At 44.0% G+C, this 12,291-nt stretch overlaps 1 protein-coding gene across 1 annotated transcript in view; it reads right to left on the reverse strand.

The window, feature by feature from the left end:
• The window catches only part of RASAL1 (RAS protein activator like 1), a 12,640-nt gene extending 1,036 nt beyond the window's left edge, over positions 1 to 11,604 (reverse strand). Inside the window, exons 1-7 of the mRNA XM_032229386.1 lie at positions 11,563 to 11,604; positions 11,359 to 11,503; positions 9,285 to 9,460; positions 7,531 to 7,668; positions 6,294 to 6,429; positions 5,113 to 5,233; positions 941 to 1,005 (exon numbers count right to left, since the gene is read on the reverse strand). Coding sequence (XP_032085277.1) covers positions 941 to 1,005; positions 5,113 to 5,233; positions 6,294 to 6,429; positions 7,531 to 7,668; positions 9,285 to 9,460; positions 11,359 to 11,503; positions 11,563 to 11,604 — 823 coding nt within the window. The remainder of the gene's footprint in view (positions 1 to 940; positions 1,006 to 5,112; positions 5,234 to 6,293; positions 6,430 to 7,530; positions 7,669 to 9,284; positions 9,461 to 11,358; positions 11,504 to 11,562) is intronic.
• Between the last annotated feature and the right edge of the window lie 687 nt (positions 11,605 to 12,291).

A 12,291-nucleotide genomic window follows, 5' to 3' on the forward strand; every position in this document is an offset into this window, starting at 1 on the left:
TCCTGCCTATGGTGTGTCTCTGTGTGTCTCCTCCATCTCCTTTACAGCCCAAGAAACTAGGAAGGGTCTCCTCTGAGCTTTTTGCCCTGCCCGCTCTGCAGCTGCGGGCTAAGCTGTCTCTTATCTGTCCATTTCCTAGGCAGTATTTCATCCCCTCCTTCTGTCTCCCAAGGTCTTTCTCACAGACCGTTGCAACAGTACCAGCGGTGGGTTTCACATTTTGTTACCACTGGTTCGCCCCGCGTATGCCCACTTTGCAAGTGCACACGCCGCTTCCACACATGCACCCAGCCTTCCATGCACGTGCTTTGCTCACACATGTGCCGTCCATGCATGCACCTGGCTAAATAGGACAGCATAGAGCCTGGGTGGGTAGGCAGGCCCACCCACGATTTCCGCTAAAGGCTTCTGTTGAACCAATCTGAACCGGATGAACACTAACTCTGAACCAGACGTGGGATTCAGCAGGTTCTGACCAGTTCTGGAGAACTGGTAGCAGAAATTTTGAGTCGTTCGGAGAACCGGCCAATATCACCTCTGGCTGGCCGTGCCCCTATGTATTCTCTGCCTCCCGAGTCCCAGCTGATCGGGAGGGAATGGGGATTTTGCATTATCCTTCCCCTGCCACGCCCACCAAGCTATAGAACCGGTAGTAAAAAAAAATTAGCATCCCACCACTCCTCTGAACAGTAGGCAAACCTGTTTGTGTATATTGGTGGTGCTGCGATGTGCAAAGCAGGAGACAGATCTCTGGGTGTAGATGACAGCAGAGGAATTGTGACAAAGTCAAGCTACTGAACGGAAGCAACACTGGCTTAGTTACGGGTTGTTGATCATGCGTGGAGTCAAAGTCACTTGGATGGTTTATTTTTATCTGCCTTCTACCCCTCTTCCTGTCCTCCACCCTAGCTTCTCGGCAACCCGGCAGAGTCAGGCCTACCTTTTTTGGCTGCATTGCTTTGTTCCCGCGTAGCCTCGGTGTTTGAAATCTCCTGGTACTTTTCCCTACGGGACCGTAAAAAAGCCAGCCATTAATCACAGGCCAATAAGCCTTAAAAGCGAATTGAAAGGGGCAATTAATCACCGACATCATTAATTGCAAGCTTTAGGAGCACGCATCTCCCATCTCCCGAGGAACAGGACATCTCCAACACCTGGAGGGGCCCTTACGTAAGCAATGCAGAGAGAGAGAGAGAAAGCACTGGTTTTAAAAATAGTTTTCAATCCGTCCATCCTCGGAATGAGAAAATTCCAGCTCTCTCCGCAATTTGCAGCCAATCAATACAGTGGCTCTTCCAAGGGAAAGGAATGAAAAAGAAAAAAGAAAAATGCAAGTTTTAAAGCAGGGGTGTCCAATCTTAGCCACGTGAATGTATCATTAATTATACTCAATTATACCCAAGATCAAGGGAGATATTAATGCCACTCTATAAAGCCTTAGTAAGGCCACACCTAGAGTACTGCATCCAGTTTTGGTCACCACACTGTAAAAAAGATGTTGAGACTCTAGAAAGAGTGCAGAAAAAAACAAGAAAGATGATCAGGGGATTGGAGGCTAAAACATACAATGAACGGTTGCAGGAACTGGGCATGGCTAGTCTAGCGAAGAGAAGGACCAGGGGAGACATGATAGAATCTTCCAATATTTGAGGAACTCCTATAGAGAGGAGGGGGTCAAGCTATTCTCCAAAGCACCTGAAGGCCAGATGAGGAATAACAGATGGAAACTGACCAAGGAGAGATTCAACCTGGAAATAAGGAGACATTTTCTGACAGTGAGAACAATCAACCCATGGAACGGAAGTTTCCTTCGGAAGTTGTGGGAGCTTCATCACTGGAGGCTTTCAAGAAGAGACTGGACTGCCATCAGTCAAAAAATGGTGTACGGTCTGCTTGGGCAGGGGTTGGACTAGATGACCTACAAGGTCCCTTCCAACTCATCTGAATCTGTATCTATATATCATTGGGCTGATGATATTATTGTTATTATGCTTTATTCATTAAACATGAAACTCAGTCAACTGAACATTCAAAAATGCATCACAAATACCATTGACTAGTGATAATGGTTGATCCAGGTTGATGCCAGGATCCTAGGTACCAACCACGTACCTTCTTAAAATATACAATATTCCAAGCAGCACAGTTTTTGGTGCTATTGCACGAAGCTGCAATTTCTTGATGTGTTTTATCAAATTCTTGGACATGGTACCAAGTGCTCCGATAACAATTGGTATCACTGTTTTTTTATATTATTATTATTATTATACAATTGTATCACAGCGGCCAGTTGTTTCGCCGGATTTGGCATTGGTTACTAGTCGGGCCCTACCCAGGGGCCTAGGACGTTGTAACGTATTTTCGTAATATGCGTGCGGATCCAAGCAGGGTGGCTTTTTGCATTTGACTGATGGTGATTTTGTCAATTTTTAACTGTTTTAAATGTAATTCCAGTGCTTTTGGAATAGCACCCAGTGTTTCCGATTACCACTGGAATTACCACTGCTGGCTTGTGCCATAATCGTTGAATTTCAATTTTTAAGTCCTGGTATTTCAGATTTTTTCATATTCCTTCTCGGCGACCCTGCTATCACCTGGTATTGCGATGTCTATGATTGTGACCTTATTTTTCTCAACCAGTGTGATGTCTGGTGTATTATGGACCAGTATTTTGTCCGTTTGTATATGGAAATCCCACAAGATCTTGACCATCTGATTTTCGGTGACTTTTTCAGGCTGATGATCTCACCAGTTTGTTGCTGTTTTAATATTATAATTTTTGCACAAATTCCAATGGATCATTTGTGCTACTGAATTGTGGCGCAATTTATAATCAGTCTGCGTGATTTTTTTACAGCAGCTGAGTATGTGATCAACAGTTTCATCAGCTTCTTTGCAAAGTCTGCATTTGGCATCATCAGAGGATTTTTCGATTTTGGCCTTAATGGCATTTGTGCGGATAGCTTGTTCTTGCACAGCCAGGATTAGTGACTCAGTTTCTTTCTTAAATGTACCTATTATTATTATTATTATTGTTCTTGTTATACAATTGTATCACAGCGGCCAGTTGTTTCACCGGATTTGGCATTGGTTACTAGTCGGGCCCCACCCAGGGGCCTAGGACGTCGTAACGTATTTTCTTAATATGCGTGCAGATCCAAGCAGTGCGGCTTTTTGCATTTGACTGATGGTGATTTTGTCAATTTTTAACTGTTTTAAATGTAATTCCAGTGCTTTTGGAATAGCACCCAGTGTGCCAATTACCACTGGAATTACCACTGCTGGTTTGTGCCATAGTCGTTGAATTTCGATTTTTAAGTCCTGGTATCTTGTGATTTTTTCATGTTCCTTCTCGGCGACCCTGCTATCACCTGGTATTGCGATGTCTATGATTGTGACCTTATTTTTCTCAACCAGTGTGATGTCTGGTGTATTATGCGCCAGTATTTTGTCGGTTTGTATACGGAAATCCCACAAGATCTTGACCATCTGATTTTCGGTGACTTTTTCAGGCTGATGTTCCCACCAGTTTGTTGCTGTTTTAATATTATAATTTTTGCACAAATTCCAATGGATCATTTGTGCTACTGAATTGTGCCGCAATTTATAATCAGTCTGCGCGATTTTTTTACAGCAGCTGAGTATGTGATCAACACTTTCATCAGCTTCTTTGCAAAGTCTGCATTTGGCATCATTAGAGGATTTTTCGATTTTGGCCTTAATGGCATTTGTGCGGATAGCTTGTTCTTGCGCAGCCAGGATTAGTGACTCTGTTTCTTTTTTTAATGAACCTGTTGTTAACCATAACCAAGTTTGTTCACTGTCCACTTTATCTTTTATTTTTTCCAGAAATTGGCCATGCAGTGCTTTGTTCTGCCAACTCTCCATTCTTGATTTTATCACATCTTTTCTGTATTCTTGTTTCGTCTGTTGGGCCTTCAGTAGATTTTTGTTCTTTACTTCGATTAATAGATCTTCTTGACTTCTTTTAAATAATCAGCCAGTGCATGTTTTTCTTCTTCAACTGTTTGCTTCACTTGTAATAATCCTCTGCCACCTGATTTTCGGGGCAGGTACAGTCTATCAGTATCACCACGTGGATGTAAACTGTAGTGCATTGTCATTAGTTTCCTGGTTTTTCGGTCCAAAAGGTCCAAATCAGCTTGTGTCCAGTTAACTATACCAGCTGTGTATCTTATAACTGGTATTGCCCAGGTATTTATGGCCTTGATTGTATTTCCACCATTCAATTTAGATTTCAAAATTTTCCTAACTCTGTTGGTGTACTCTCGCCTGACAATAGTTTTTACTTCTCCATGCTTGATGTTATCCAACTGCAGAATGCCTAAGTATTTGTAGGCTTCATTTTCTTTGCATTTAATTAATTGGCCATTGGGCATTTCAATTCCCTCAGATGCAGTGATTTTGCCCCTTTTTATGGATACAGTGGCGCATTTTTCCATGCCAAACTGCATTGAAATATCGGTGCTGAATACTCGGACTGTGTTTGTCAATGATTGGATTTCTATTTCTGACTTTCCATAGAGTTTCAATTATTATTATTATTATTATTATTATTATTATTATTATTATTATTATTATTATTATTATTATTTTGACAATTATGGGACAATTTCTTAACTGGGTCTGCCCTCTGCTGGAAATCTCTGTGAAATTTAAGACCTGATAAACATCAAACGGGAATGAAAACTCACTGGGTGCTGCCTCCTGCTGGCCAAGTGAAAGGACAACACCATGCGGGATGTGACAACCTAATCAATCATAGAATAGGGAAGAGACATTTCCTCCCCACTCGACAGCATGCAAGATATGCATAAATTCTAGTACAGCTGGTCCTTGACTTACAAGCTTTTCTTTAGCGACCAGTTGAAATTAACACGGCACTGGGGGGGGGGGGGAATGCCAATCCTGCATTCTAAGCACTGCGCTCTTAGCAAAGTCACTGGGGAAGCCTGCGGGCAAGATGGCAAGTGGAATTCTGTGGTGTCCCATTCCATGACCACGGCAAACAAGGATAACGAAACCTATTGCAGTCTGATGAAGCCTGCCAAACAAGATGGGACAATATTTTGGTTTTGCCCCTGTACAAACCTGAGCTTGTCTTTATGCAACAAAAGCTGCTTGTAGACCATCTGAGCTTCTGCATCGGGATCCAGTGGATCGCTCCAGTCGCCCAGGGTCACTGCAGAATGCGTACGGCTGCAGCCTCGAACTGGAATCAAACCACAATCACAAAGGGTCCTGTAAGTTGAGGGGCTGCGTAGCCCAGAGGTGGGGAACGGAGTCCTGTGATACTACTAATTTTTCTTCCCGTGTTGGAGGAACCCAAAGTGCTTCTGGGATGAAAGGATTTGCCAGTGACATCACCGTTATCTGGGGGATGCCCAATTGTTGGCTCCTTTTATGTCCCTACCGAAGTGGTACCCATTAATCTATTTGCGGTCGCCTGCTTTCAAACTACCATATTTTTCGGAGTGTAAGACGCACCTTTTTCCCCCCTAAAAGAGGGTGAAAATGTGAGTGTGTCTTATACACTGAATGTAGCCCCACCCACCAACCGGCCCCAACCCTTTGGCCTCTGCCTCCCAGCAATTTACCTCTTTGCAGCAAACGGGGGCTTGCAGAGACTTCAACAGACTATAGCAATCCCTGCATCCTGAAACAGCTGATGATCGGGAGAAACTGAAAGTGAAACTTGCTGTTTGCTCCAGGAGGCAAATTGCTGGGAGGCAGAGACAGATTTTTTTTTTCTTGTGGTAATCAGGCCGTTTGCTGCAAGGAGGTAAGTCAACAACTATAAGATCAGGAAGAGCACTGATGACGCTATCTAGCTTATTGCTGGTCTTTGACCATAATAAAGATTTACTTACTTACTTACTTACTTACTTACTTACTTACTTACTTGCTATCTAGCTGGGTAATGAAATGTCTGCAAGAAAACAACTAAATTCAGAGAGCACCAAGGAGCTCTCATTTCTAGAGAACCTTTCAAATCTTAGAACTTCCAGATAACCCTTCATATCCTAGAACTCCTGGAGAACCCTTCAGATCCTAGAACTTCCAGAGAAGCCTTGATGTCCTAGAACGTCTAGAGAACCTTCAAATTCTAGAACTTCCAGGAAACCCTTCAAATCCTAGAGCTTCTACAGAATCCTTCAAGCCCTACAGTTCTAGAACTTCTAGAGAATGCTTGACAGGGATCAGCCTTTCTTCCATCGTGCATCAGGGGCTTCCTTCCAACCCTGGGACTCTACGATGGAGAATCGGATTACCAGCACGGTCCGTCTGCAAGCAACAAGTCCAGCGATTGCCTCTGAAGGCCCCTGGGTGGCAAAAGGGCAGCATGCATTCATTGGCGATGGTGGCTTTTCGGATCGCGGAAAGCCATTGGTTGAGCTCGTTGACGTTCTGCCAAAAAAAAAAAGGTGCAAGACAGATGACGTTTACGACCTAACTGGGTTACGGCATCCATGGTCAGAAACGGCTGAATGAACGTAACTCAGAACCAGAGGTGGTATTCAGCTGTTTCTGACCAGTTCTGGAGAACCGGTTGTGGAATTTTTTAGTAGTTCAGAAAACTGGCAAATGCCACCTCTAACTGGCCCAGCCCCCATCTATTCTCTGCATCCGAAGTCCAAGCTGATTGGGAGGGAATGAAGATTTTACAGAATCCTTCCCCTGGAGTGAGGAGGGAATGGCGATTTTGCAGTATCCTTCCCCTTGAGTGGGGAGAGAATGGAGATTTTGCAGTATCCTTCCCCTGGAGTGGGATGGGAATGGGGATTTTACTTTACCCTTCCCCTGGAATGGGGAAGGAATGGAGATTTTGCAGTATCCTTCCCCTTGAGTGGGGAGAGAATGGAGATTTTGCAGTATCCTTCCCCTGGAGTGGGGAGGGAATGCAGATTTTGCAGTATCCTTCCCCAGGAGTGAGGAGGGAATGGAGATTTTACAGTATCCTTCCTCAGGAGTGAGGAGGGAATGGAGATTTTACAGTATCCTTCCCCAGGAGTGAGGAGGGAATGGAGATTTTACAGTATCCTTCCCCAGGTGTGAGGAGGGAATGGAGATTTTGCAGTATCCTTCCCCAGGAGTGAGGAGGGAATGGAGATTTTGTAGTATCCTTCCCCAGGAGTGAGGAGGGAATGGAGATTTTACAGTATCCTTCCCCAGGAGTGAGGAGGGAATGGAGATTTTGCAGTATCCTTCCCCAGGAGTGAGGAGGGAATGGAGATTTTACAGTATCCTTCCCCAGGAGTGAGGAGGGAATGGAGATTTTGCAGTATCCTTCCCCTGGAGTGAGGAGGGAATGGAGATTTTGCAGTATCCTTCGCCAGGAGTGAGGAGGGAATGGAGATTTTACAGAATCCTTCCCCTGCCACGCCCCCCAAGCCACACCATGCCCCCGCCAAGCCACACCCACAGAACCAGTAGTAAAAAAAATTGGAATCCCACCACTGGTCAGAACGTACCGAATATAGTCGCCCTGCGAGCATAAACCAGGCCTACCTTACATTGAATGTAGATGGTAAACAGCTGGCCCCCCGTTTCTCTCGTCGCAACCTGCATCACGTAGGGCTGCTGGAAAGCATTTTCATCCACCCGTTCCACAGCGCAGATTCGTTGGATTGGAATGGATGTACGGTCCTGAGCATGGAGAAGTGGGGGGGGTGGAAACCGCTAGCCTTGCACGCCCAGCAATACCCCCTCTAGGTTTAACTTACAACCGTTTTTTTTTCAATGACCCTTTGATGTTACAACAGCACTTGGGAAAAGTGGCTCTTGCGATTAGGATCGTTGCACACACATTCCCAGGGTGACGGGATCAAAATTTGGGTGATTGGCAGCTGGCATGCAGTGTCCCGTGGTCCTCTGATCTTCTCAGATCTTGCAATCTTCTCTACTTTGGACAAGTAAAGTCAATGGTGGGGGGGAAGGGATTTATTTAAGGACTTCGTGATTCACTTCACAACTGCAAGGAAATTGCTCAACAGCTATGGTAAAAACATAATGATATCACACATGGCTCCCTTAACAACTGCCTTGCTTAGCGACAGGCATTCTGATCCCAATTGTTAGAGGGTGTAAAGTTGGATTAATAGAATCTTGCAAGGCTAAAAGTATTTCTCCCCTCCTTCCTTTTTACTCTCTGGAAAACTGTGTCCCTTCTGAAAGGCTTCCCATGAGAAAGCTCTCCCTCTCTCTCCATCAGAGGGAGGGAGGAAGAGATGGATGGATGGATAGCTAAATAGAGAGGAACAGAGAGAAGAAGATATGGATGGATAGATAAATAGATAGGTGGATGGATGGATGAAGAAATAGATAGATGGATATATAGATTATGAATGAATGGAATGATAGATGGAAGATAGAGATGAGAGATAGATAGATAGATAGTTAATTGATAAAGATAGATAGATAGATAGGTAGGTAGGTAGGTAGGTAGGTAGGTAGGTAGGTGGTAGGTAGAAGGATCGATGGATAGATTATGCGGATGGAATGATAGATGGATGATAGAGATGATAGATTGATAGGTGATAGGTGATAGATGATAGAGATAGGTAGGTAGGTAGGTAGGTAGGTAGATAGGTAGATAGAGGGATCGATGGATAGATTATGCGGATGGAATGATAGATGGATGATAGATAGAGATGATGGATTGATAGATGATAGAGATAGATAGATAGATAGATAGATAGATAGATAGATAGATAGTTAGATAGATAGATAGATAGATAGATAGATAGATAGATAGATAGATAGATAGATAGATAGATAGATAGATAGATAGATTATGCGGATGGAATGATAGAGAGATGATAGATAGAGGTGATAGATTGATAGATGATAGATAAAGATAGATATCTCCTGCACAAAATTCCACATTGGCGTCAGGAAGGGCAATGGGCCAGTAAACATTCTGCGACCTCCATTCAGTTGCCCAGACTCCACCCCTGCAAGGGATTATGGGGTCGTTAAATGAAGATGATGATAGATAGGTGTGTGGGTGGATAGATAGATGATATATAGATAGATAGATAGATAGATAGATAGATAGATAGATAGATAGATAGATAGATGATAGATAGATAGATAGATAGATAGATAGATAGATAGAGATAGATAGAGATAGATAGATAGATAGATAGATAGATAGATAGATAGATAGATAGATAGATAGATAGATAGATATGAAGAGAGAGAGAGAGAGATGAGAGATGTTAAGTAGGCAGACAGGTAAAAGACAAAAGACCAATTCTTACTTGCCACTCTGGAGACTTGGAATAGGAAAAGCTTTCATGGCTCAACCAGAAGTAACGCTTTTTGAAGGTGAATCGAGACACCAGGTGGAGCCCTTCTGCTTTACGTTTCTGCAGGTAACCTTCTTTGATGGTGGCCGAAGAGTGGAAGAGAGTCCAAGGTTGTTTTTCGCTTCCTTCTAGAGGCGGCGGGGGGGGGGGGGGGGAGAGCAATGGAGTGAACTGGAATGCCTCCATTGAGGGAAAACTTGCTAAGTTTCCTTCCTGTTACTCATTCCTTCTTCTTCTTTTTAAGTTTTTTATTTTATTTATACAATCATTTGCAGCACATTTTACATCTTTTACATATCCTTTGCGTTTCCTTTATCAATACATATATATCTTATATAACTATATCCACATCTATATCCATGTTTTATACGTCTTATTTTGTGCATACTGTATACATTTGATCCGCCCATATTTCTTATTTCATCTATCACCTATTTTGTATTTCCCCTGCTTATTAATTCTGTGGTTTTGTATTTGTTTTATAGTTTCTTGATCTTTCTTCTTCTCTTTGTTACTATCCTGTTTCTTTTCCCCCTCTTTCCTCTAGCCAATTACACCATAACTCCCATCAGTGGTGGGTTTCAAAAAAATTTCGAACCTATTCTGTGGGTGTGGCCTCCTTTGTGGGAGTGGCTTGCCAGCCATGTGACCTGGTGGGAGTGGCTTGCCGGCCATGTGTTCTCTCTCTCTCTCTCTCTCTCTCTCTCTCTCTCTCTCTCTTTCCTTCCTTTTGTCTCTCTGTCCCTTTTTCCTTTTTTTCTTTCATCTCTTTCTCACTTTTTCTTTCTTTTTTCTTTTTTTTCTTTCTTCCTTTCTTCCTTTCTTTCTCTTTCTGTGTGTGTGTGTGTGTGTGTGTGTGTGTGTGAGTGAGTGGTGGGTTTCAAAAAATTTTAGAACCTCTTCTGCAGGTGTGGCCTGCTTTCTGGGTCCACTGGTGGAACCTCTTCTAACCGGTTCGGTAGATTTGACGAACCGGTTCTACCGAACTGGTGCGAACTGGTAGGAACCCACCTCTGACTCCCATACTAAGTAGTACTCCGATTCCAATTTGTCTTATGTTGGGGTATCCTTGTTTTTCCAATTCTGTGCATATGAGATTCTTGCTGCCGTGGTTCTATGCAGAATTAGATATTTGATTTTCTTCTCATACTTTTCCTTCATTCTTCCTAATAAAAATAGTTACTGTATTTTTCGGAGTATAAGACACACCGGAGTATAAGACGCACCAAGGTTTTGAAGAGGCAAATTTAAAAAAAGGGTTTTGCACTCTGCAAACCTCCCAAAAATGGCCCGTTTTTCGTGAAAATGGGCCCATTTTTTTTCCAAAAAAGGCATGAATAGCCTTAAGGGGGCTTGCAGAGTGCTCGGGGGGGGGGGCTAAAATGAGGAAAAAATAGCCTGTTTTTCGCTAAAATGGGCCCGTTTTTTGTCAAAATTTTTTGCATGCATAGCATTTAGGAGGCTTATAGAGTGTTCCTGGGAGCTGTGGGGGGGGGGGGCAAAATTGAGCAAAAAAGGGCCTGTTTTTCACTCATTTCTGCCCTCCCCAGCCCCCAAGAACTCTCTGCAAGGCTCCTAAAGGCTCTGTATGGCCATTTTGGTGAAGGGGGAGAGGTTTCAGGAGCAACAAATGCTGTATTCAGTGTATAAGACGCACCCAGATTTTCAGCCTCTTTATTGAGGGGAAAAGGTGCGTCTTATACTCTGAAAAATATGATACTCATTACTTCTTGTCTGACACTCTGGTGGTTTGGAGAACAGGTCAACCTTCTCTTCTCTGTGATAGACCTTCAAATATTGAGAGACTGCTATCATAGTTCTTCTCTTCATTACAGCTAAACATACCCAGTTCCTGCAACTGTTCATTAGATGTTTTAGCCTCCGGTCCCCTCATCCTCTTTGTTGCTCTTCTCTGCACTCTTTCTAGAGTCTCCACATCCTTTTTTTGCATCATGGTGACCAGAAGTAGATGCAGTGCTCCGAGGAGAGTCTCGCCACTGCAGTAGAGTGTAATGGGGTGACTCACCCATCTCTGTATCCACATCTATCAGCCTGTCGAGGAATTCTTGGACACGCCCAATGCTGGCAAGGATGAAGGGGTGTAGAGGCTCCATCCACTGCTCCTTCCCATGCCCCAGTTGAAGCCCGAGATTGCCAATGCTCTGTACTGCCTGCCAGGGAGGGAGGCAAGAGAGGGAACCATTGGCATAAAGGTGCCAGTTGAACCCACACAAGAACAACCCAACATATCAAAGATAATAGTCTTCTGCATGTGGTAGCCCTTTAGTGACAATACCCTTGGCCTGTGTTCCTTCTTTCTTTCTCTCCTTCCTTCCTCCCTTCCCTCCCCTTCCTTCCTCCCTCCTTCCTTTCTCCCTTCCCTCCCCCTTCCTTCCTTCTCTCTTCTTCCTTCCTTCCTGTGCAGTAGTTAGATTGAGTATTGCAGGTTAACTCTGCCAGTTGGCAGGAGTTCGATCCTGACCGACTCAAGGTTGACTCAGCCGTGTTTCCTTCCTTCCTTCCTTCCTTCCTTCCTTCCTTCCTTCCTTCCTTCCTTCCCACCCCTTCCTTTCTCCCTTTCCTCCCCCTTCCTTCCTCCCTCCCTCCTTCCTTTCTCCCTTCCCTCTCCCTTCCTTCCTTCTCTCTTCTCTCTTCTTTCTTTCTTTCTTTCTTTCTTCCTTCCTTCCTTCCTTCCTTCCTGTGCAGTAGTTAGATTGAGTATTGCAGGTTAACTCTGCCAATTGGCAGGACTTCGATCCTGACCGACTCAAGATTGACTCAGCTGTCCTTCCTTCCTTCCTTTCTCCCTTCCTTCACCCTTCCTTCCTTCTCTCTTCTTCCTTCCTTCCTGTGCAGTAGTTAGATTGAGTATTGCAGGTTAACTCTGCCAATTGGCAGGAGTTCGATCCTGACCAACTCACGGTTGACTCAGCCATCTTTCCTTCCTTCCTTCCTTCCT

The sequence above is a fragment of the Thamnophis elegans genome, chromosome 13 (assembly GCF_009769535.1).
Source record: "Thamnophis elegans isolate rThaEle1 chromosome 13, rThaEle1.pri, whole genome shotgun sequence".
Lineage (NCBI taxonomy): Eukaryota > Metazoa > Chordata > Lepidosauria > Squamata > Colubridae > Thamnophis > Thamnophis elegans.